The sequence below is a fragment of the Nipponia nippon genome, unplaced genomic scaffold (assembly GCF_047370975.1).
Source record: "Nipponia nippon isolate SJK-2023a ecotype South Korea unplaced genomic scaffold, ASM4737097v1 scaffold_16, whole genome shotgun sequence".
In the NCBI taxonomy this organism is placed as follows: domain Eukaryota; kingdom Metazoa; phylum Chordata; class Aves; order Pelecaniformes; family Threskiornithidae; genus Nipponia; species Nipponia nippon.
In genome coordinates this window covers 2,307,374-2,332,984 of record NW_028262332.1, presented here as the reverse complement: position 1 = coordinate 2,332,984, position 25,611 = coordinate 2,307,374, and the positions used below count along the sequence as shown (strand labels likewise).

Genomic DNA, 25,611 nt, shown 5'->3' with positions numbered 1-25,611 from the left:
CCCCGCACAGGGACTGCCCACCCTCTCTGTATCTGCTTCCCCATGGCCGGGTGCCAGGGGCTGAGAGCTCCCAGCGGTTGTGTCCACTTTGACACAAAAAGCAGAAGAGCACAGGTCAGTGACTGTAAGTACCTGGCGTGCTGCTCTGCATTGGTTGCTGGTAGCCGGGACCAGGCTTTTTCCCATAATTGCACTGTAGCTTCGCAAGACAGGACAGTAATGACACTAGAACACACCTCAGCTTTCGAGCGCAGGACTCTACATTCCTGCAGGACAGATGTTCCCTTCAATTCATTACGTCTCTGATAAGTCATGCACTACCATTTCTTGCCTCCCTTGCCTGGAGCTCCGGTGGCTCTGGAAGACTTCAGCTGGCTCATTTTGTCCCGACAACACCCCAGGCACGCAGATGGGCAGCTGCCAGCTCCATGACCGGCTCCAGCGCAGAGCAAGCAGCCCAGCCCTGCCGCCCCAGCCCCGGGCGCCCGCTCAAGTCTCAGGCTGGCAGAGTCTGCAATACCAGCGACTGAGAGAGAGCAGCACTGCACTGGGCGATATACAAGAGTCTGGGTCCCAGAAAATTAAGAGTCAAAAGACCAGGGATTTCCATGAACAGTTTAAGAGCTGGGAATACCAAATTTTGGCTGTCTTTGGAATTCAGGCCTTCAAAGGGGACGCTTCAGAGCCATGAAAGCGTGTAGCCACCATTTTCCTTCCATCCTTCCCAGTCCACACTGGTCCTAGTTGTTAAGAGGATGGCTCCCAAGGACAACCTCACTAGAACTGACTGCCGACACGGCTATCGAAATCTCCCAGGGGCTGCAAAACCAACGAACCCACCTCTACCCACCCCTACCTCCTGGTTGGCTTTTGCCATTGCTCAGCTTTACCAGGACAGAACCGACCACGATATCACAGCTGTCCCTCGAGTCATTAAATACTAGAAACAAAAGTTGGAAAGTGCATTTTTCACTGCAGTTGCAGGTTTAAACTTCTCCAGAAGTCCACAAATGTTTGCAGCCTCCAGCTCCCAACTCATCTGAGCTCAATGGCCTGCAGCACCTTATAAAGCCTCTGGGATTTTGCTACCCCGACATTCACAGCTGGGCTCTCTGGCTGCACTCAGCACCGCATCCAAAAGCAGGCAGGAACAGTTCTCATCGCCCTCCCAGGCAGTTAGAGGTAAACGGCAGCCCCCGGGCTATGAGCCAAGCCAAGGGGCGAGCCAGCCAGCTGTCTCCCTTCTCTGGGACCCGAGAGCAAGCAGCACTCTCTCCAGTTGCTGCGAGGATGAGGTCACCCTCCCCTCAACGCTAAAAGCTCTGCTTGAAAAATTGCTGAGCTAGCAGAAACTGCCACTTCAGTTTTACCCATTTCCTGTTATTAGATAAAACAGCACCAGAGAGCTGAGCTCCTGCTAGCCTGGGCTTTTGCCACGTTACGGTTATCGCTACAGCCACTGCCTTCAGCAGGTGAATACTGGCACGTCTTGATTTCAACAGGAGCCAGGGCACAGCATGAATTATTTGTGGTAAGGCTGACCTATTTCACAGCAGAAAGACAGCATTCATTCCAGCCCAGATTCCCCAGAGGCTGCTCGTGTCACTTTACCCCACAAGAGAATACAACCCCGTCGCTATCTCTGGGCATCTCAGCTTGCAGGGGGTGCGGTGGTAACTGTCCTAGGCTGCTCCTGCCAGGCTCTCCATGTTTCTCTTGGAGGACAAGTGACAGCTCCACATCCCTTTCAACGCAACTGGCTTCTGTTGATCGGCTTTGATCAATGTTTTGTGACCACCATAGACAACACACACAGGAAGCGGAGCAGGATGAACCCACAGGGCCTTGAAACAGCAGAGAAGTCACTGCTGGCAGCCCCGTTTCAGGCAGACCAGGGCCAGAGGACGCGAGCAGTGTTTGCAGCATGGCTGCCAAGTTCTGCAGCTATTCAGGATGCCTCTCTGCACAGCTCCTTCTAAGCTCTTGTAGTCTCTAATATTGGCTCCCATCCTCTGTGCACAGGCCAAGGCAGCCTATAAAGGGGTATTTCACACGGAGAAGATGCTGAAGTCTTGGTGATACATTTCTCTAGACCATCTCAGAATCACAGATCTCCACCACATCTTTGTGGACCTTACCTTTGTCCGCCAGGGACAGCGTACTGTTGAAGTACTGCTCCTCCACGGTCCATGCTGTGTCATTGATCTTGTTAGACACCCCACAGGATCCAACGCAGCTCACCTTGATGGCTGTTGAGAGAAAGCACACACGTAAGCACCGGGAGAAAGCAAAACCTCAGGTTCAAACTTGCTTCAGGTGTTGTACATGGACTTGTGCAGGAGCAGTGCCTCATGAAAACACAGGGTGGAAAAATGGAGCAAAGGAATCGGGTCACGCTTTCATTTCAGAAGCACGTTTCCCCTTACGCTCAGCACTATTACACACTCCCTGCTACCCCAGTGCTCTTCCCAGCTGTTATCACCATTGAAGTCCTCGTGTTGGCCTCCTTGGACTGTGAAAGCCCTTAACAGCAGCGATATCAGCTCCCTGAGAGGTAACCCTCTCTAGTTTTCTCCCAAATGAACCAACTTCCCCTCCCAGCATGTGCATCAGCCCCTGCACTCAGGCTGACAGCAGAGACCTCTGTGGCAGCGATGCTCTCCTACAGGCTCGGGTGTCCCTGTCCTGACAGGGATGAGCAGCAGAAGGCTCTGCTGCCTCCCACCCCACAAGGAGCCAGACATCCCACCGGTCATCCCGCCAGCCCTGGGAGGAGAGATGTGTTCAGCAGGAGCCCATTAGCCAGCTAAACAAGGTGTATAGCCCTGTCTGCAGCAGCAGCAGCAGTGAGCTGGACCCTCCAGTGCAGCACGAACAAGCCCAGCTGCTGCTGGAGTTCACAGCCCACTCACCCTCACGGACATCCCTGGTTCCTGGGAGCCTGCCCCTGTGTCCCGAGGTCGGTCTCTGCTTCAACAGAGTACAGCAGAAACACTTAGCCCATTAACACTTGTCCTGCATCAGGACTTCTGATGGTATTTGATAAGCATGTTGCTTCTCAGCAGCCAGAGACCGCTTGGAGTGGCTTCCGACTCTTGTTAGAGACACAGGGCTCACAGCAAAGCCACACAGCAAGGTCTGGAAGCATCCGAGATGCCACTTGACCTTCCCGAAGCAAGGAGAGGAATTTGAGCCATGTTTGTGCCTTGCCTTGGGAAAGCAACCCCAGAGCTTGCCCTGCACCGTGGCTTTCAGAAGGGCCACGTGGCTCTCAGAAGAGCTACCCACAAGACATTTTCAGTTAGTCTTGGCCAATTCCAAGCAGGTTGAAATCAAGCTCTGATGTCAACACTGGACCACAGAGACAGACAAACGGGACAGACTGGCCTTGTTGCTCAGCAGGAGATGATCTGTGGTGCTACCCCCATGCAGGGAGGATGCAGACAGACCTATCACGGCACAAACTGGGCCTTCAGGGTTGCCCTAGCCTGAACATCTCCTGTCCCGATTCTCAGCAGATTTTGCAACAGCTTTAATGGATCCCACAGAACTCCCTCACCAAATTTGTCAGGTGAATAGTTCTGCTGGGAGGAAGGTGGCAGGAACTACCAGACAGACTATTTTCCTGTTTCACCCATCTGCTCCCCTGCATTCAAGCCGTGTCTCACAGGAGGCATCTCCCTGGGAGGCAGGTGGCCAATTTGCGTTGGTTTAAGAGCTCTCCCCATCCCCGCTCCACAAGCCTTCTCAGCCATGCTGATCTCACCACCTCCACCCACCTACCCAAACACTGAGGGCCGCAAGTGATACTGCTTGCAACCACCTCACACAGCTCTCCAGAGCACCTGCCTGGCCAGCACAACCATGTCCTCCATGTTGACTCAAGACAGGGTGGAAAGAAACCCCAAACCCAGTCATCTCTGCAGGGGGAAGGCAGCGTTCTTACCCCAGCCCCCTTACTTGTGCTTTGCTACATGCATTCAGGTGGAATGGGCTCCTCAGGGCTTAAAGTCTCTAATACCACAATGAAGAACAACCTCTTCCCATCAGATCCGCTGCAATACCTTCACAGCCTGATCATGACTTTGAACACTGGGGCCCATCCAAGTGCCATTTTATACTCAAGGGCAAGGGATAAGCAGCTCCAGATGTCAACTCTCATTAACCAAACATCAATATAGCAGGAAGGCTGACACATCGGCTCGCTTGTTTGTGTCTGCGATGTGCATCGGCACTTCCAAGGCAGGGGATCAGCATGGCCTGCAATGGGAGCCGCCTGCACCACAGCACACAGCACACCTGGTCTGAGCTGACACAGGCGCCCTCCCAAAGCAAACCGTGACACTGAACCCCACTGCACACCGCCGGGTGACATCCAATCCTCTCTTTTGCCAGACAGCAGAGCCAAAACCACACAGGGGTTTCGGCATCAGATGGAGCAGGGAGCAGTTTTAGCATCCTGCGTACCCAGGCATTGGTACCAGTTCTCATGCTCCCACCTTGGACATACCGCCACATCTCTGGGCTCACAGCAAGCCTGCCCTGCTCCGAGTTAGCCCAGATAATTCAGATGGCTCAAGTCAAATCAAGCCCAGGCTCAAATGCTCCACTCCCACATTTTCACACGGGAGATGCAAGCAAGAAAAGCCCAACCAAGAACTGGAGAACATTCACATCCTTCAGGAGCAACAGCCCCTCAACAGGCTCCCCCTCAGCCTCCCGTCACCACAGAAGTTTACAGATCACCACCATCTGTTGCAACGCCCAGATACGGGGATGATGGTCTTTAATTCAAGCCCGCTTGCTGCATTGCGGTGCTGAGGCACTCCTGTTCCTGGGAGGCAGGTGGGTGGGCATGTTCAAGCACATACACGCTATGGCCCATCTCCCTTCCCACAGGAGACAGAGGCTCAGCGACCAAAGGCGGTGGGTTTGCAGCCTGACGCTCAGAGCCAACCCTTGGCTGGTGGTCCCTGCTGTGCTGCTGGACCTCCCTAGAGCCCACCATTAGGGCTAAAGTTGGACTGTGTCTAAAAGTCTCACTGCAGCTAGCTAACGAGTTCTCCTTCTCCATTGGAGGCACAGGAGGTGTCAGCTCCAAGGCTTCTCAATTAACCACCGACATCCCAAACTGGTGCGGCCGCAGCCAGCCTGTGCTTACAGAGGAGGGATGGCTCCTGGAGGGAGAGCTCTGGCTGTCGGGCATCCCAGTCCTGCGTCCCCACTGAGAGCAGCCCTCTCCAGCCACATTCCCGACCGTCACACACCCTGGCGCTGCCATTCCAGGTGCATGAGGGCAACCAAAGGGGCAGAAAGCAACATTTCAAGCTGAAAAGCTTGAAGGCAATTTCACAGCAATGGAGAAACTTTCCCCTTTCCTCAACGCTCTCCAAAGCTGCCAGCATACCGTTACCAGGCACACCAAGTCACTAGAAGTAGGACAAGCCTCAGAACATTTCAGGTGGCAGAGGATTTGTTATGGAGCATCTTCTCCAACCTACTCCAGAAACATGAGCTCCCCCCACCTCACTAGGGGAGAAATGGGGCAGACCACAGCTCTGAGCACACACATTGCCCCGCAGCTGAGAGCGGGGCTGTGGCTGGATACGGGGATCGCATGTCCCAGCTCATCCCCCAGGCTCCTAGAGGAGCCAGCAGATCCCCAGGCCCCCACAGGGTGGGCGATGCTGGGGGCAGCAGGTCCAGGGCAGCCAGAGAGCCCCCCAACTTCATCCCCACAGCCCCAGCAGGAAAGCCTGGCAGTTGCAGGGCTCTCGCTCCCCCCAGGTTATCCAGGAGGTTTCAGAGGCACCCACTTCAACAGGTCAAACCATTTATCTTATTCCTAACCAGGTTTTGGAGCGGCTAACCATGAAATCAGCCTCTCCACGAGCATCCCATGGGCAGAGGAAGATACTGGGGACTTGCCCGGCTATTGTGTACGGCCTCCGGCCCACAAGCAGGAGCAGGGACACGAGGCAGCTGACAGGCACAGCTCGGGCCCATGGCGCTGGGGGCAGCTGCAAGCTGAAAACAGCGTCGGCGGGACAGGTCTGGCAAACCGGCACCGTCAGAGCTGCTGCAACTGGAGCCACCTGAGGTGCAAAGCTTGCCAGCCTGACTGTCAGGAAGTGAAATGCACAGTCTGAGCCTTTCCAAGGAGATCTCTGTGCCAAGCTGCAGAGAGAGCAAATAAGAAAAGTTTCTACATAAGAACAGGCCAGTTCCCATTATTAAAAATCCATTAAAAATGCCTCTGGAATCCAGTGCTACCCGTGGCCCCAGTTACCACACTCCTGCTCCCTGTTTACCCAGGCTGCTTTGAATAAATACAGAAAAAAAAAATGTCCAAAACCTGTAAGGGAAGTGGAAGGGGGAGGCAAAGAGCAGCAAGCAGAGAAGAAATGAATTACAAAGCCATGCAGAAGACAAGAGCCCTTCACCCCTGCAGTCCCCCAGGGACTGAGGGAAGCAGGCAGCTTCGCATCCAGCCAGACAGATCTTTAGCAATGCGCTACAGCACGCGCCAAATGCTGGAAATAAAAGGAGACAGTTCAGCCATATCCATCTCTGCACGAAGTAAAAATAGAGATGCCAGGAGCTGGGCACGTCTGCCTTCTTCCAAGGTGATTTAAGGAGAGCAGCCGTAGACTTCAAATTACTTTTTCTGGTGACCCAGAGAGATGCCCTCCCAGGGGGAGCTGGCATTGCACCTCGGGCAAGAGGAAAGCAGAGGACACGCATCCCCCTCCCCTGCCAGCAGCAGGTTGTACGTGCACATCCCTGCTTCCAAAATCCAGCCATATCCTAAGCAGGCAGAGAGTCACCAGCCACCCTGTGCTTAGCAGCAGGGACAGCCCCCGTCCCAAGTGACCCCCTCCGGCTTCGAGTCCCATCTATGTCGCACACCCGCTGCAACAGGTACAGGCAACAGACAGCGGTGGAGGGACGGAGATGCCGACAGCTTGGTTGGTTTTGGTTTTCTGGGTAGGGAAGCAGCAAAAGCTGCAACAGTCTGAGGCGGCAGCTGTTGCATTTGGCAGCAGCTTACGCAGGACAAATGGACTGTCCTGTCGTTCCCCTTCCTCCTCAAGGACAGCTGAAGAGTTGGAGACTGGGGTCTGAGCCGGCACTTAGGAACAGCCCTGGGGTTTTGCCAGCTGAAGCCTACTCGAGTCAGCACATGGGCTCGGCCACGTCTGCTGGACCCGGAGGCTCCAGCCAGCCCTGCAGCAGGGAAGGGGGTGCCTGGCCCTGTGAGCGTGGGATGAGATGGATGGCAGAGCCACCCCGTGTGTCTGCACCAACCGCACGCAGCACAAGGGACCGGGACACACATTCGTAACAGGCTCAGAGGGTACCTGGGGACTGAGATACTCTTTGGAAAACTTGTGCACACCTGGATCCAGATAACGGGGGAGCAGAGGGAGAGAAAGTGCTGTGGGAGATGAATGAGTCTACATCAGACAAGTCTTCATTTCATGGAAACCAGCCATGGGAAGCCAGAGCCCCCTTTCCTCATCCCTCTCCATCAGAGCCGCAGCAGGCAGCTATCACCACCAGTTTTAATTAGATTCCCTCAAGTTGCTGTCTGTATGCACAGAGCTGCAGGGACTGAGAACCTCCCGTGAGCTGGGAATGAGCCACCTCTCCCCCCCAGCCCCGCAAGCCACAGGGGCCAGAAACAGCCCCAAGCGAAGGGGGTGATGGATCTCCCTGAGCCCCAACCACCCCCCAACCGACGGCAGCAGGGAGCTGCCCTTGACGGATCGATGGGCTATTGCAGTGGCAGCAGGAGGCCACCTCGACACACAGCACCGCAGCTCCACCCTGGAGCGAAACCTCTGGATTCAAGAGACAAAGATCACAAGTTTTGCTGTGCCCTGAGATCTTCTGGCCCTGCAAAGCCCCTGCCCTGGACCTGCATGAAGAAGATGGGTTTGGGGTTGCCCACACTCCCAGCAAAGCAGGAGCAGACAGTGCTGGGAAGATGGAAAGCCTAGGAGTCAGCAAGACCCGCAGACAGAGCGAGTTACTCTCAACCAGTTTATAGAGACTGGGTAATTCCTAGAAAAGCTCCATGAAAAGTGGACACTGAGAAAGGTGAGACCGCAAAGAGGAGCAGGATGAGGCCTTTGTACTGATGGCATTTACACAGAAATGCACTGGTACAACCTCAGACACAAAGGGCTCATGTCCTCTAAGCAGGAAGGCTGGAAGCTCACAAGATATGCTACTCCCCTGGTGTCCAGCCCTCATGCACAGATACACTGAGACACTGCTAATCAAACCAACAGCTCCTAATTAATTCTCAGCTGTCCCCAGCCTTCTGGGTCCATCCTGTCAGTTCTTGAGACACAAATAGTCTTGGGCATTTCACAAGCCAGCAAGGCAAGAGCAGAGCTTACGCCAAATGCTGGAGGCAGTGGCGGGTTTGGCACAAGGTTAAGGATTGTCTGGGGAGGTTTTTATCTTCTTCCTTCCCAAGAGCCCAGCACAGGGGCAGCAAGGGGATCTGGCCTCTAATGGGGAAGGAGAGGAGTTGTCTAAAAGCATGTTGTTCATGCTTTCCATCTCAACTCAAACCCAAGCCCGTAGCCAGGCCCCAGGAGGTGACTTGTCTGGAGCTGACAGGCGTCGAGCAGCATCTCCCACACCACCAGCAGCCTCCAGCACACGGAGGACTCGGCCGCTGCTCCCCGTGACCCGGGAGGACATCCCACCTCCTGCAGCCTGCCAGCCCATCGCACAAGTCACACCCAATCCAGCTCTCTTCTCTGAGACCGCGGGACAGGCTCCCAGCGAAGTACTGAGTCGTTGCTACAGTTTGACCCATCTTTGCCCCTGCGGGCAATGCTCCTGCCATGCACAAGCCCAGCTGGGGCTCAGGACCACCCTGCAGCCCCCTCTGCAGCAGCACGAGCTTTAGCACCGTTTAATCTCCAGAAGAGAGATCTGCTGCTCAGCCATTCCTCCCCCAGGCTGGCACTTGCCCTCTGTGCCCTGCAAGAGACTGAACCAGCCAAATCACTCGCAGCAGTGGAAGGGACAGTCCCTCCCCTCCTGGCCCTGACCTTTCGGTGAGCTGATTTCCAGGGCAGCAGAGCCAGCCCCGCAAGCCCAAGCTCAGCAAAACCCACCCTAAGGGCCAGAAATGCCCGTTCTCCCCGGCTGTAGCAACCGGGCTGTATTTACGTCCTGTCAAGCGAAGGCAGGAGGACCCAGCTGGGTCTCCCACACAACCTGCAGGACGCCCAGACCCACCCAACACAGCCCCACGCTGCAGGAAGGCTGGACCAGCTCCCAAACGCAGCCTGTAAAAACTCCACCTGTACAACAACAGGGGAGTGACAGCTCTGCTACACGGGCAAAGCGACCCAGAGCCATTATTTTGGCTACACGTGAGTTATTTCAGCCAGAGTCCAGCGCAGCACAAGGAAAGGCACGTCCGTGCAGGTAGTATCAATACACGGAGGATGTCCTCACTCTAGCAAATGCAGAAGTCTCCAAAGGAGACTGGGCAGGTGTGTGCCTGTAGAAAAGCAGAGCAGCAAATCTTCTCTGAGTCCTCTCCCAGGCAGGTCAATCCTCTCCCCTCTGCAAGCACTCTCTTCCATCAGGTTGAGAGCAACAGGGAAACCTACATCTTGCAGCTCCTCCCCAAAATCAGAGGTCGACATACATCCAAGGGAAGAAAGCAAACTCTTGGGCTCCTATTTAAAACAAACTCCTATTCAAACTGAAGGCTTTTCTCCCTTGCAGAGCTGACAGGTTTATTTATAGCATCACAGTGTTTTATCAGCACGCCAGCTGCCCTCAGAGGAAGGGGGTCATCTCGAACATCTGGAACAGAATCCCCGGTTGAGCGCATTTAACAAGCCTGTCTTTGCACACGTTGGGCTGCGGGTGGAAAACTCACCGGCGAACAAGGCCACACGGGCTGCGGGAGGGGGACAGGCGCGTGCCACAAAGTTTGCACGTTGGATCCGCCAGTCCTGTTGCCAAAGGCAACCGCAGCTCCCTAGCAACAGGCACGAAATGCTGCAGCATCTGCACGCGGGGCCCGACTGATGGGCTGCACCCCGTCCAGTCCTTCACCCCGATTCCTGCCACAACCACCCCACTGCTCACCAAGCACGCTCCAGAAAGGACTCCCCCAGCATCCCCTTTCTCCAAAACTGCCTCTTGCAAAAAAAAGGACAAGTTGTTTTGTTTTGAAGCTTCAGACTGATGTAGGTCCCAGTGCTGTGTCACCCAAACAGCCTGGGAAGAGAGGTGGGGAGGAATGGGGTTACTCTGCCCTGAGAGCCCACAAGGGCAGAGGTGGCTGCGCTGTAACAGCAGCGCAGAGCCCGTGCACGCAGTCTGGCAGGGATGTACAGCCGCACGATTATTGCTCCCTTCACCGTGCCACCTACCCCGGCCTCCCCGCTGGAGGCACCGCAGCCAGGCTGCCAACCAACACATTCGCGGGCTTCCTGCAGGAACAGCCCAGGCTGGGCCTGGGGCAGGCAACACCCCTCCACGGTGGCGACGCAGGAAGCGGGGAAGGAGAAAGTCATACCTCGGATCGGTTTTAGGAGCCCAGACTCTTGCCCCATCCTAAAGAAGTGGCGTGACCCAGCAGAACTGCTCCATGCAATGCCTGCTGCCACACACAGGGCAGGGGTCGGCGATGCCAGCCCTCGGGTCCTCGCACAACCACCGACCCAGCACCACCACAGCATGCTGAGGGACCAGCCTCTGCCTCCCAAGCCAGGGCGGCAGATGCAGACGCCCCTGAGCGCTGGGAACAGCCAGATCAGACAGCAGTACAGGAGGCACTGAGGGAAACCAAGTATTTGGCAGGGAGAGGCAGATCTCGCAGCTCACTATGAAAATCTCCATGCCAGCCACCCACCTCCGCCACGCTGCCAGCATTCACAGCCTCCTCTCTTAATATCCACCTCTCTGAGCATCAGAGGGGAAATGCAAAGAGGCTGCAGCAGAGCAGAAGGCTGGAGGAGATAGCGACAACGCTTCATGTGGATCTTCAACCGCTCTGGTGTGTGAAGCCAACTTTCAGTCTCAAGAAACTTCTTTCCTTTCCAGTTCTCTGGACAGAAATTCAGAGAGGGACAGACTGATCTGTTTGGAGACTAGTGTGCCTGCCCTCCTTCTAGAGCTATGCTCAAGACTCACGTCTGTTCACCCCACCCATGAGAGAGCAGGCTGCACTTTTACTAGGACGGGACGGAGCTCCAAGCAGGGCTAGCAGCAAGTCTCACGCTGGGTAAGAGCAGCTCAGCTTGTTACCCAGCAGATCTCAGGAAATACCACAACCTCTGCCACAGCCTGTGCCCTCTCTTCCTCATCCTCCCTTCTACACAGAGCTCGGTGCAGCCCAGCTCCTCATCGCACCCTTGCCCCGTGCCCAGAGCGGCTACACCCAGCTCTGCGGGGCTGCAGGCTGCCTGCCAGCACCACCAGCACCTCTGAGCCGCAGATGCTGCCAGCTTGGTGCAGAAACGCCTCATATTTAGGATCTCGGTGAGGTCCAGGCAGAGTTTCCTCATGATCCCCTGAACACGACAGGTCCTAATTTATTGTCATCCTTCTCAGGGGACCTGGGCAACTTAAACTTGCTGTTGTGAGCCTTGGCAACCTCAATTTAAGCAAGCTATGCTCTTCAAAGCAAAACAAGACTGTACATACGTAAGCAGTCAGAGCATCTTAATCTTCGGTGTTTGGCCCCTGTGGGAGGGGAATGCAAGTCCCCGATGCCCAACGTGCAGCCGGAGAAGTGGAACAGAGCCAGCAGCTCGCCCCGGCTCACAGGAATGCTGATGGATGCCAGGACCTGCCAGCTCTCAACACTTCAGCCAGCCAGGGACCACAGCCACCCTTCCTCGGGCTGAGCAGCACTGAAACAGAAGAGGAACCTCTTTTTTAATAGCGTGCCCAAACTGAAACGGGTTTCCACCCAGCACTTAGCACTACTTTAGGCCAAAGCAGTTAAGATATTCCGGTACACTTGACTTGGCTGTCTAAAAAAAGAACTGGGCAAGAAACCCCACCGCAGTCTACCACACAGCACTGCAGGTCCCAGGAGGCATTTGCTGGGTGCTTTAAGACCAGTCAGGTCCACGCCGTAACAAACCACCCCTTTAAATTCACTAACAAACTCAGTTGCTCTTTCCCAGCAAGAGCGAAGCCAGGCACCTTCTCCCACCTCGCTGGCAGACCAAGCCGGCGATTCACCTGAGACGAGGAGCAGCCAGGCAGGCTGAGCTCTCTGATGTCCTGGGAACACACCTCTGTTTGCGACCACTGCCAGCTCCGCTCTGTTCTTCCCACACCCCGGAGCAGGTTTAACGAGCTCTCCCCCCCAGACAGCCCCTCTGCCCCCACCGCAGGAGCATCACCCCTCTGTGCTGGGTGTAAAAGCCACTGCAGGCAGATAAACAGCCGACTGATCAGGTTTCTCTGCTTACCACAAAGAGGTTGATTCACCAGAGCCTACTCCCTTTTCAGGCTCTTTCTAAATAAAGGCTTCAAAGAGTTCTGGAAATTCATGCTTAACAGGCTTACTGTAATGCCAGAGCACAAGGGCTCCTGTGGGCCAGACTCTGCTGCGGGACTGAGTCACGCTCATTTTCTTCTGAGACTCTCAGATACTCTTGTCTAGGAGTTAAGGCTACAACAAGTCCTGTTGGCTGATGCTCATTTTGGCAGATCCTCGCTGCCACCCAAAACATGGCCTGCCACAGGTCGCCCGGTCTTCTCAGCAACAGCCAGCCCTGCAGATGCAATGCAGATGCTCGGGAGAGGAGGCGACGCTCCTGGGGCTCCAGGGATGATCCTGAGCGCGAACTCCCCAGCACTCGCTCCCTGTCCTCAGAGAGGAGCACTCACAAAGTCAGCTCAGCACCTAGTCAGCCAGAAAAAGGCCTGTTTCAGGCTGGACACCCCCCACCACACGCACCTGGGGCTGAAAGGATTCAGCACAGACAGTATTGCCGTAACCAGGTGTTCTGAGCAAGCCTCTGTCTCCAAGGCACTGAGAAGGACTGAAGCAGCAAGTTCAGGACTGCTCAGCCATCCTGGAAACAACAGTTTTGGTGTGAGGGGTTGGAGCCTGCAGACCAGGAGTGAAGAGAAGAGCACGGGGGACAAGCCACCACACAGAACTCTGCACTAAGGCTGATGCACCCTGCCGCTCCACTCCAGGCACTGAGCTCGCAAGTCAGCAGCTAGAATTTGCTGAGACACCTCCAAGTGATTTAAAACTGCTGCAGCTCCCAGGCACAAGCCCGGAGCCAGCTCACCTCCTCCTAGCAAGGGAGATTTCAAGTGCCTTTTCCTGAAAAGCCTTATTTATAAGCAGTAAAGCAACCCTGCGCTTAGCGACTCCTCATTCCGCCCGGGCACCGGCGCAGGCAGGTTCTCTGCTGGGGAGCTAGGAAGGCGCAAGCGTGGGACGGCGCGACAGGAGATCCCAACCGCCTCGCCTCACCTGCTCCCCACTGAAGATTTCACACACCACAGTGAGCTCTCAAGCATTGCTTTCACACATCTCAGTTGTCAAGAAATCCCCCTCCCCCAGCATCTTCGGAGAAAGCAGCCAGAATCCTCTTCATTCTGCATAAGAGCTGCTTCTATGATTTTCTTTGATGACATTCAATGCAAGCAGCTGGATTCTCTATTTATAGCTAGATCATCAGTTTGGAAAAACTACTTATGTTCTTGTTATTATCAGAGCACTAGATACATAACAAATCCCCGCTATGCTAGGAGTGCTACAAGTTGGTAAGATGGTCCTCACGGCCAGGCTGGACACCTGCAGACAGAAATCGGAGCATTCAGGACTGAGAGCAAAACCCCTGGACCTGACATTCAGTCCCATGCTGGCACCCCCTGTCAAAAAAGCACCAACTCATACACACACATTGAGCTTTCCTTCCTGGAGATGTTGCCTTCCGAGAAAGTTCCATTCAAGTCTTATTGCGGGGAGCATTTGGGATTAAGGCGGGTGCATTTGGGAGGGACGGACAGCAAGCTGCTGCAGCGTCGTTACCTCTGGCCTGAGCTGCTGGAGCCAGAACGATCGAGAGGATGGCTCCATCATGTGCTGGTTTTGGCTGGGGTAGAGTTAATTTTCTTTGGAGTAGCCAGTACCGGGCTATGTTTTTGATTTGTGCTGGAAACAGTGTTGATAACACAGGGATGTTTTCGTCACTGCTGAGCAGTGCTTACACAGAGTCAAGGCCTTCTCTGCCTCTCACCCCACCCCACCAGCGAGCAGGCTGGGGGTGCACAGGGAACTGGGAGGGGACACGGCTGGGACAGCTGACCCCAGTGACCAAAGGGATGTCCCACACCATATGGCATCATGCTCAGCAATAAAACTGGGGGAAGAAAGAAGGGAGGAACGTTCAGACTGATGGCGTTTGTCTTCCCAAGTCACCGTTACGCATGATGGAGCCCTGCTTTCCTGGTGATGGCTGAGCACCTGCCTGCCCATGGGAAGGCGCGAATGAATTCCTCATTTTGCTTTGCTTGCATGTGCAGCTTTTGCATCACCTATTAAACTGTCTTTATCTCAACCCACGAGTTTTCTCACTTTTACTCTTCTGATTCTGTCCCCCATCCCACCGGGGGAGAGTGAGTGAGCGGCTGCGTGGCCCTTAGTTGCCGACTGGGGTTAAACAACGACACATCAACAAGAACAAAGGGTAGGAAGTTATAAGCATTAGTGTTCCAGAAATGATTCATTCTTCTTGGAAACAGTCTTTTTGTTACGGACATCTGATAAGGTCCGGTTTTTAATCAAGATTAAGGTGCTCAAAGGTCAGGGTGTTTTTACACTAGATCTGTGAATAATTCCAGGCTGGCACTAGCTTACCACCCTCACCTTGTCAAGGGGGTCAAAGGCAGTGTCCATCCTTACCTCAGGACACCCCCATATCCTCTCCACCGCCATCATCCAGCATCTCAGCGTGCTGATACACCTGCGGGAGTTTGCTGAAGCCATTCAATTTATCCACATGGCATTGACCACCCTTCTGAACGCAGTACCTGATGCTGGACAAAGCGGTACCCAGCCACAGCCAAACACTTTCTGGTGAAAAGCCTCTATCCGCAAGCTTATTCACAGCAAAACACCCAGCTCACACTTGACAGTGGCACCCCATCAGCTAGTTTTAGTTGGCCAAAGAGAGCTGGGGGATGCGGAGTTGCTGTTTAAAAACCATCACAAGGAGGCAGAAGCCTGCACATCTTTGTGGTCTGAAGCCATTTCACCTCCCATTTCAGATCCTAAACACGACCCAGGGACTCGGGGCACATGTGGGCACAGCTGTGCACAAGACAAAAATCCGCTGACTGCCAGCAGCCTGGTCCTTTGCTTATTTTCTCCTCTCCTAAGCACTTTGCACTTCCACACGAGAGATTTGAAGAGTGACAGATTTTAAGAGCAGCACAACGAGGTAATTAACTTCCACAGCAATCCCTGTCGCCAGACTTCAGAGGTCACAACAGTAGCCTAAGGGCTGTACATTGGCTATCTCGGCAATCAGCCCTCAAGAAAAGAGGCACCAAACCAAAACCCAGCCCCTGGTGCGCTTGCCAGCCTGTTTCAGGAGCATCTGCACTAAGCAGGAGGAAAGACTTGCCGCAACGCCTGGCAGAGCACCTTTCTCTATGCTTTTGCACAGGTCAGGTCTGCAGCAGCCTCGCAGCACAACCACCCCATTGCCCTTCTTCTCTTGGAAGGGCCTGAGCATCCCCTTCTCCAGACGGCAGAGGATGGTCTGCACGTCCGTCCTACTCTTCCCGGCCGTGACAGCCTCTAGCGAGACTTCGCCAAGTCAAGTGGCAGCTATGTGGCTTCTACAGACATACTTCTTCCTCGAGGATGACTTTCAGCAAAAGGTATTCCACAACACGCCACGAGCGGAGCATGCCCATCCGTGCACCCATGCCTCCCTTGGCAGAGGGGCTGGCCCGAGCCACCGCCCTCCCCGGCTACTCCCCCTCGCCCGACCCTTCCTGCAGGGCTGTGCTAGGGATGGGGAGCTGCCTCCGGAGGAGAGGGATGTAAACCCACGGACTCCCTCCTTCCAGCCAGGGAGCCTCCCTGCTGCCTACCTGACTCCAGCCCCGAAAGATAAGCCACATCTCTGCCAGCTCTGTGCTGCTTCAGGGAAGGAATAAGCACTCACACCCCGTTTGTCACACTTGGAAGCTAATCAGACCGACAGAACTCCGCACCACTTGTTCTCCCATTTTGTTAAACAAGAGAGGGGAGGCCGCAGCATGTCTCCTCGCCAAGGAAAGCAGCAAACAGAGTTTTTCAGCTGAGCACAAGTGGTGCACAGGCGGGGGGAGCAGCGGAGAGGGGCACACACTGCAGTGACGAGACACAAAACAATCTCGTGATTAGTTATTGACTCCAGAGGAGTTGGAGCTCTAGCAGCAAGCCAGCCAGGAGAGCAAAAATCCCTCTTTTGTTCCACAGCTTCAGACAGACTTGGCCACACAGCTCCCTGCTGTCTCGCTCCAGACAATGAGAAAAGAAAGTTAATCCACTTCCCCTATAGCAGGAGCCATCCAGCCTGCCAGAGCGATGCTGCGGAACGATATATGAGCATTCCTGCGTGTCAGTGCCAGCCTCGCCTCGTCCTGGCACCCATCACTGCTAGCGGATGTCAGACGGGCTCGAGACCTCACCGGGCACTGCCGGTATTGCCAGGGACAGCGACAGCGTTGGATCCGCTCCTGCCTTCCAAACCCACCGGGCCCTTGCTCAACTCTGCCCTGCAGGCACGGCGCTCCCTTGTCACGCTGCACCCCAAAGCAGACCAGCCGTGGGGTCCCTCCCACCCCCATGGTTTATAGGTGACGCATGCTGCCAAGCACAGAACTTCCAAATCCACCTTTACAGAAGACAGCCTTCCATCTCGGAACAGAGCAAGCTTCAGACCGCTAACCGGGGACAGAATCCATGCTTTCGACATCACTTTCCTAAGCAGCCCACAGCCTTTCTGCAGAACAACGTTTTCCTCTGTTTCAGAGGTCAAGTGGCACAGAGGACTGTGGCCAACACAGTCCTTCAGCGTCACCTCTTTCCCCCAGGAAGGGCACAGGTTACACACACCTCAGAACCACCTTACACGTTAGCCAAACCCAAACTTCTTCCCACTGCTCTCCCAGGGAAACAGAAGTCACCTTTTAGTTTGGACACATGACTCGGGATTCGAACGACCTGCTTTTCAAGCCCCTTCTTCACCACCAGCTTTCTCAGTTCTCCATCTGACAAGTAAGAATATTTACTACGTTTAAGATTAGAGAAGGAAATTATGATTCACAGGTTCTCTGCTCTGCAGAAATGGGAATTATATACCTGGGTACTTCTAGTGCATGAACAGATGTAGGTACTTGTGTCTGGAGCTTTGCAGTTCAAGGGAGTAATTTTAAAGTCAAGTCATCACTGCATAAACCTGGACAGCTAAATAATAGAGTGGAGAATAGCAAAGTGCTGAAATCTGCTCCGGAAAGCACTTGCAATTTCTTTACTCTTAGTGACCCAGGAGAGAGGGCTGTTATTTTAACATTACACTTCTGCCCGCGAGAAGGCTCGCTGAATGGCAGGCAGCAGGACCGAAATAATCTGCATGGTCCCTGGAAGCCGCCGAGTTGAGAAGAAAGCGCTCCAGCATCCCCCAGCAGCACAAGCCTTTGTTCCAGCACGCTCCTGCCAGCGACCGGGGCTGCCTGCCCTGCTCTGAACAAACTTATTTCCCTCCTCCCTCCCCCCAAATTAACTCCATCTCCAGCTGTCCCAGCGCCAGCTTCCTGTTAAGATTAATTATTCTTTGTACACCCGTGTTTGATGATTTACCCAGCAAGCCAGGCACAACGATGAGGAATTCTGCATTCCCATCAGCGCTCTCCCCCGAGGCTCAGAAGTTTTCAGGCAAGGCCCTTCGCTTCGGCACAGCCACGGGGAGCAGTGTGCCTCCCCAAAAGGTCTGCGTGGGTCACCAAAGGCCCAGTCGTCATTTGTGACGCTGCCGCACAGTCAGCCGAAGAAGATGTGCTGCTGAACAGCCATTACTGCTAGTCAGCAGGGCTGGCACGGAAGACGGCGTAGGTGGAAGCATTTATGATCCTGAAAGGTGTGTCTCCAGTTACGCTTTCCTATGACCCAAGATTTCTGGCGTGTTTAGCAACGCAGAATGAGATTTGTTTGTTTGTATTGTCCACCTTTCAGAAGGCGCAATTTCCAAGAGCCATAAAACGAGTTACCGTGTGAAATAGTCATGCACAGGCTTCTTTCTATTTGTGATCTCCAAAACCACAACACTGAGAGAAGCCACTGCACCAGACTGGGCCAGCTCAGAAAATGGAAAGCACCAAGCCTCGGTGCTGTGGGCCAAACTGCAATGGGCAAGGACTCGGTGTCTTCTCCTGACAGCTGTTTATCAGCCTGAAAGTCATTGCCGGTCACAGAAGGTGTAGGTGTATATACTATATAACACAAATCGATGCCACCTACCTCTCCCCACACCCCAGCAGAAAGCCACAGCATGTCAGAGGTGGTCTGATCCCTCGGCTGCTGAGCCCGGAGAGCTCAACAGGGCTGACCAGTCCCTTTAAGACCTCTTTCCAGCAAGTAGTTGCCTGCTGTCACACCAAGGAGGATGTTTCAGCAGCTACACAGGCCGCCTCCTCTGAGGCCGAGACATTTCCTTCAACCAGAAGGCAGGAGAAGGTGCCCATTCGAGAGACCCCCAGCCCCAACGTGGAGGGTTTAAACACCAGAGACCATAAGATACAGAGCAGCAGGGAGGACACACAGCAAGAGTCACCTTGCACTCTGCAAACATCGGCATCGCATCCTAACGTGACTTACTTGGGCAGGTTCAGACACCATTTATGCCAAGTTTCTGCCCCAACTGGTGAAGCCAATTTGCAGGGACCTCAGCCCAAAACAGCCACTCAGGTCACCTCTGCATAGAAGCAGAAGGAACAGCCACACACAGCCCACCTCAGATTTCGGCTTGATGCTTCTGCCCGCTCTCCTAGAGCCCTGCTCAGCTGCCCCAGCTTCCTATCAAAATCCCTGCATTAGCATCAAACACCAGATCCAAGAGCAAAACCCCTCCTGGCTTCAGAACCAATACTTAGACCTGACCCCGAAGTTTCAGAGTCAGAGCAATAAGGAAGCAGAAAGAGGGTCCAGAACAAAGAGACACTTGCCTCCTTCCCCACAACCAGCTGCAGCACACTGGGAAGCAAAGGAGATCTGGCGTAGAGGAGAGCCTAGCAGCTCTTCTCCAAGATGGGAGCTGTACAGGCAACAGCAAGGTGTAACCATGGCCAGCTGGCAGCGCAAGGGGCCAGCACAACCAAGCCCTCCGAAGCCAAACACTCCCATCTCACCCAAGAGGCACCTTCAGGAACAGGGGTGGAAGTCGATGGGATGGGCCGAGGATGGAAGTCAGCCACACCTTGTTAAGAATGTCTTTGCTGGAAGAAGTACGGCTGGGAGTACCCTCCAAAGAGATAAATGCTGGATATGCAACTGCTTTGCTCCAACAGGAGTTAAACAGGCTACAAGTCTGTGCTTGTCCTAGATATTTTTTTCCTGAGGAAGCTTCCAAAAAGCTACTGCAGACAACTGGGAGAGGTGCTCGCAAAAGCAAGACATAGGCAAGCATAGGCACCATCATCCAGGCTGACGTCTCTGTTCAAGGGACTTTGCATTTTACATTCTTTTTTTCCCCTCAATAATTTGTTATAAAGGAAGAAGCACGCACATAGGAGAAGCAAGCAAGACAACCTCAGGGAAAACGGCAAATTAGTTTGCATTTCCACGGCACCGAGCAGAAAACTAACTTGTAAACGTGAATGATTTCTTAGGGTGGGGGAGCAAGTTCCCAGTTTGGAAGATCCGAACCTCGCAGCTCGCCTCCCCCCAGCCCATCCCCGTCCCTCCGCCCTGACGGACTGCACCAGCCACCAACAGGGCCTGGGTCTCACATGGAGTAGCAGCCACCCACGTACCCCCGATACCTCCTGCACCACGAACACGGTGGGGACCACTGCTGCCTGCCTGCCTGCCTGCCCCGCGGGCGGGCTCTCTCTCCCCCGGCACACACAGGACCACGGACTCAGCTTGGACATCTCCCAAACTGGTACCTCCACAACTCAAAACGTTCAAGTTCATTCGAGATGTTACAAAACGGTTTCTCGCCGCAGACTGTGCCTGCAAATGGGTGGGCACCCCTTCTGCTGGGGCAGGGGCAGCCGCCAGCCGGGACACCGCATCGCCCAGCTCCTCCCGGCCTCCTCCCATCGCCCTGCCATAAAAAATACACATTTCGGCGCTTCGTCAGACCCAGCAGCACAAGGGCCCGGTGTTCAGGGGCCACCGCCACGGCGATGCCGGTGGCCCAGGGAGGCCGCCGGGCTCCGGGGAAGGCTGGACGCGGGGGCCGGGCGCCTCCGGCCACCTCCAGCTCCGGAGGCTCCTGTGAAACGAGCCCGTGCTGGGTTGGTTTGTTTGTTTTTTTGAGGGGGGTGGTTTGTTTGTTTTTTTATGGGATGGGAGGAAAAAGTAAAAGGAAACAGAGGAGGAAATAATAATTGAGCAGGTTGCTCCGATCAGCCGCGCCGCTCCCCTCCGCGGCCCGCCTCACGGCAGGAGGGGAGAGGCGAGGTGCAAGCCCCGGAGCACCCGGTCCCCAGCGCCGGGAGGGGGGGACCCGGCTCCTCCCCGCGTCCCCCCCGCCCCGGCACCCACCCCCCGGCCCCCGGGGCACCCGCACCGCCCCGGGCCCCGCTACCGCCGCGGCGGGGCCCCGGCCCTGCCCAACCCCGGCCCCGCCGCCCGTGGGGAGGCGGGCAGGGGGCACCCCGGGCACCCCCAGCCCGGGAGGCGGCGGGCAGGCCGCGGGCTCACCTCGGTACTGCAGCGAGCCCGAGAGGCGCACGGTGACGGTGCCGGCCAGCGGCTCGCCGGGGCTATAGACGACGCGGCTCTCGCCCAGTCGGATCTCGAACAGCTGCACCTTCCCCATGGCCGCGCCGCCCCGACCGGCCCGGCCCAGCCCGGCCCGCTCCGCCGGCAGCGCTACCTGCCGTGCCGTGCCGCGCCGTGCCGCGCCGTCCCTGCCCCGGCGGGCCGGCTCCGCCCCGCCCCGCCTCCTCCCGCCCCGGCCCGGCCGCGCCGTGGGGCCGGGGCGGGCCCTGAGGCAACGGCCGAGCGCTGGGGAAGGGCAGCGCTGTGGGGCCGGGGCAGCTGGTGGGGCCGGGCTGTGAGGGAGGGAGCCGGCTGCCCCAGCACGGGGCCATCTTGCCTCCTGGTGCTCCGTGCTCCCTCTAATCTGATCTTCTAATTCCCCCGGCCCAGCTGTCACCTCTCCCCCCTCCTATTTTTATAACCCCAGTCGCTTTAAGTGTCCAGCGAGAGGCAAATACAGGGGTCCCGACGGCTGCCTGGGGCTGAGGGGTAAACGACAGCCCCACGCTGTCCGCAGATGAGCGGGGCGAAGGTGTCTGACCCGGCTGGGGCGTCCCGGGGAGCTGGGGGCGAGCAGCAGGCTTCCCTCCATCCCACTCGCCGTGTTCCCCCTCAGCACTGCATGCCTGAATAAAAGCCATCTGTAAAACCCACACCGAATGCAGCGCTGGGGAAAGGCAACTCCTGGCGAGGCCTCCCAGCCGCTGACAAGCAGGCTGCGTACACGGGCAGAATGAATAAGTATAAAACGAGCTGTTTATCTGCAGCGCACACCCAGCCGGACAGACAGACGTCCTCCCGCGGACCTGCAGTGACGCCAGCCCGGGCACACGGTACCCTCCGTGCCACCTTACGGTGGGTGTCACCATGTAAAACCCCTCAGAAAGCACCAAAGGAGTTTGTGTATTCCCAGTGCACAGGGCTCTTGCTGGGAAGCTCTTCCAGGCCCTCCCTCCGCGGTGTTTAAAAGCTACCTCTTATTTTTCCAGCCTGCCTGTAGTCACAGGCAACGTACACCCCTACGGTCTGGTGCCAAGGCTTTCAGCAGCTCATCTCCTCCCGCAGGGCGTACCACTCTCCTTGCGCTGCCCTTAGCTTTTGTTTTGCCAGGCTCCGCACGCCGATTTTCTCCAGTCTCTCTTTTTTTTTTTTTTGTAAGACAAGCCTGCAGCCTCTTTCATCACTCTCTGCAGCCCCTGTTTAGCTCTGCCAGCAAAAACAAACAAACTGGGGGGGGGGGGGGGGGGCAAAAGCACCCTGCACTACAGCGGATTCTACTGAACCCCCTTCCCCCATGGAAAGTGGCCGAAGACTCAGGGCTTTGTGCACTGTTGGGGTCACCCCCTCGCTGGGGCGGCACCGGCACCCTTGCCCCAGAGGGACACCGCACACTCGGGGTCAAAAAACCCCTTCGCCAAAACCAAGCCCCTCATGCTGTGCCGCAGCTCCCCTGACGCAAAGAGATTTACGCGCCTTGTTTGCAGAAAAGTTAATTTTAAGCACGGCGAAGTTGCTCGCCCAAGGTCACAACGGGAATAAAAAGGATTCCTGCGCCAGGAGCTGAACAAAGGCGCCTGGGCTCCGGCCGCGGCTGTGCACGCTGTGGCACAGCTACAGTACTGCAAGACAGGCGCCCTGTGCTCAGGCACAGATACGGGAGCCCTTCTTGCGACATGGCAGCGGTGCCACGGCATTAATCCATCCCCTGGACCACGGCTACATCGCGCTTTGCGGTTTGCAAGATGTAACGAGATGGGTATAACTCAATATATTCGATGCCTGCGGTGCCAGGGCACCCACCGTTCCCCACACGGGGCCCGCTGGGTCTGGGCTCAGGAGGGTTTTACTCATTGGAGTCAAACGTGTACTTGCATTCCTGCCTCCCTGCTCATCTGCACGTGCCCCGGAGTCACCCCTGTTATCTAACTGTGTGGGGAGTCAGCAGCACTGAAATTCGGAACGGGTAAAAAAAAAAAATAAAAGCTAAGGACATTTGGTAAACTGCAAAAGATTCGCTTTCCTGCTATTTTGGACCATTGTTTTGCTTTAAAAAAAAAATTGTTTTGAAGGGTTTGTTGTGGTGGTGGGAAATCTCACTTCCTCTGGGTTCTGTCTGCTCTCCCTTCCTCCTTTTTCCCGTATTAAAAGGGAAATTTAAAAAGAGAAAAGAAAAACAAATGTCACCCCTGGTTTTAGAATAAAATTTTCCTTTCAGATGTCATCACGTTCCCCTAACTTCAAGGAACATGAAATTTCTTGACAAAGAACATAAGTTATTCAAAAACCCCATTTATCAATAAAACACCTGCACTGGCACCTGGCCCGTGCTCTGCCCGCAGCACGGCCGAGCTTCGCCCACGGGCTGTGGGAGCGCGGCTGTGAGCGCTCTCACGCGTGGGCAGAGCGGGCCCACGAAGGGATCAGCTGTGGCTGCAAGTCTTGTACTACCTACATAGGCGCTGCTGTATCTACGAAAAGGGCTTCATGGGGAAGTTGTAGGCATTGCTTTGTGACTTAAATTTGTTCTTCTTTTGGCCTTCCAGGTGTTGTCCTGCAGCTGTGCCCAGTGACACGGACGGGACACAGCCCCACCTGACTGTGCCTCAGTTTCCCCTGTGCTGGATGCGATCATCTCACCTGGTGGGACTGGGCTGAGTGAGGGCCCCAGGAGTCCTCAAGGAGAGGCACCACGGAAATGCCCGGGAATACCTGAGCCATGACTGATACAGGGCTGAATGATGCAAGCGCTTCTGGGTGAGGCAGCAGCACGTTACCCCTGGGGCAATTTGTAGTTTGCAAGGTCATTTCCACCCGCTCTGTCGCTTCGGGGTACGTGGCTGCTGGGAGGCAGGCCAGCCTTGCAGGGCGCTGCCCGGCACCCTGGGGAAGCTCCTAGCCTCTCTGTTACAAGGAGATGAGGAGGCTCTCCCTCAAGTTTTCTCGCTTTTACTCTTCCAGCCTCTCCCCCATCCTGCTGGGAGGATCAAGCGAGCGGCTGGGTGGGCGCTTCGCTGCCAGCCAGGTCAGCCCACCACCCCCTGTCAGGTCAGGCACCGGGCAGCCATGGGCAGGAAGAGCTAACGCAGCGGAGCAGAACGGCCAAGGAAGCTGCGTTCCTGAGCTTCCCTTCGACTAAAATACACATATGCGAACAGCGAGCCCATGGAGGGCTCACTGCTGTTATAGGTATACTACATACACCACCAATAACTACTTTATATACCTATGTATGTATATCAAATCCGGAATACCAATACATTTATATTACACTTACGTTTATTACCTTTCCAAATCCCTTCCCTACTTTACTCAGTACCTCACCACTTATCTGCTGAAGTGAACCACGCCACCTGATACCAACAGCAACAACAATTACTCATTTGGTTTGGGCTGACACCTTTCACCAGTTCACAGGTAGCGACACCTTCCTGCACACCCGCCCTGTCCTCCACAGGAGGCCACAGCCGAGGTCCCCAGTCTCTGTTCTGTGGGCTCACAGGCTCGGCTGTGGGCTGGCAAAGCAGCTCACAGGCAGCTTGCCCAAGGGCACTCAGTGGCACTGGAGCTAAGCGTCCCGCCGGTGGCAAATGAAGCTCTGGGACCTCAATGCCCTCGGCCGCTCCTGGGACGGCATCTCCATGATACGCCCCGCGGTTGCACCAAGCCTCCCAGACGCGAGGGCCAGCAGCCCCACTGCAGCCCTGCTCCCGGGGTCAGTGAGAAGAGAGCAGTAAGTGGTGGGGGGCTCTGCGAGGGGGCCAGGCGGCAGCTTTGGGCTCCATCCCATGAATGTTTCATGACCCTGTACCCTGAGAGAGTGTCCTAGGCCTCATTCAAGGAGTGAGGGGAAAAAAAAAAAAAAACAAACATCTAAGAGGCTGTAATAGCATAATACATATCATCTGCTTACCCTCATACTGTGTGCCTGCTTAAAGAATATATGGGCTGAGGCATCTCTGCCGGAGAGGAGACTAGCCTTCACCAAGGGACAAAACCCCCTGCCATGTCCCTTGGCAGTTTGCTTCTGCTGCTCATCCCTTTTGCTGCTAATGCGCAGGCCTGCTTGTTAGCGCAACTTTGGCAGGCTTCAGCTTCAGCCGCTGGTTCTTGTTCTGTCTTTCTCTGACATTAGAGAGTCCTTTACTGCGAAGTAATTTCTCCTTGTGACGGTACTTACACACCAAAATCAAGACATCTCTCAAATTCCTTGGTAAACAGCAATTTGAGCTCTTCACGTCTCTCCCTGTAAAGCATTTTCTCCAGCCTTTGTGTTGTGCTGGCTTGTGTCTACGCGAGCCCACGTACTGGAATTTGTGTGTCGATGGAAATCTGCGTGCAGGAGCAGCCTCCCACGTACAGACACGTGCACACCCAGGAGTTGATGCATTCGAGTGGGTTTATCCCCAGATGCAGAGGTGCGTGCAAGCCCTTTAGCTCACATCACCAGGGACCAGATGAGCACCCATGGGCAACACACAGGGTGCTCCTGACCTGTTCTTCTCCCCCATGCATGAACCCTCATCCCTTGGGAAGAGGGCTGATTCAGGGCCATCCCTCCTAAGCCAGCTCCTCCCTTTGAATCCTTCCCCCCAGGCCATGGAAAA

General features: G+C 55.4%; 1 protein-coding gene across 2 annotated transcripts in view; it reads right to left on the bottom strand.

Annotated features, from left to right (window-relative positions):
* Window positions 1–21,160, bottom strand: part of ARRDC1 (arrestin domain containing 1) — a 40,928-nt gene extending 19,768 nt beyond the window's left edge. For both annotated transcript variants that reach the window (XR_015703759.1, XM_087753260.1), the window contains exons 1-2: window positions 20,948–21,160; window positions 2,139–2,249 (exon numbers count right to left, since the gene is read on the bottom strand). Coding sequence is in view for 1 of the 2 variants with exons in the window: in XM_087753260.1 (XP_087609386.1) it covers window positions 2,139–2,249; window positions 20,948–21,065 (229 nt within the window). In the remaining variant the exon portion in view is untranslated. The remainder of the gene's footprint in view (window positions 1–2,138; window positions 2,250–20,947) is intronic.
* Between the last annotated feature and the right edge of the window lie 4,451 nt (window positions 21,161–25,611).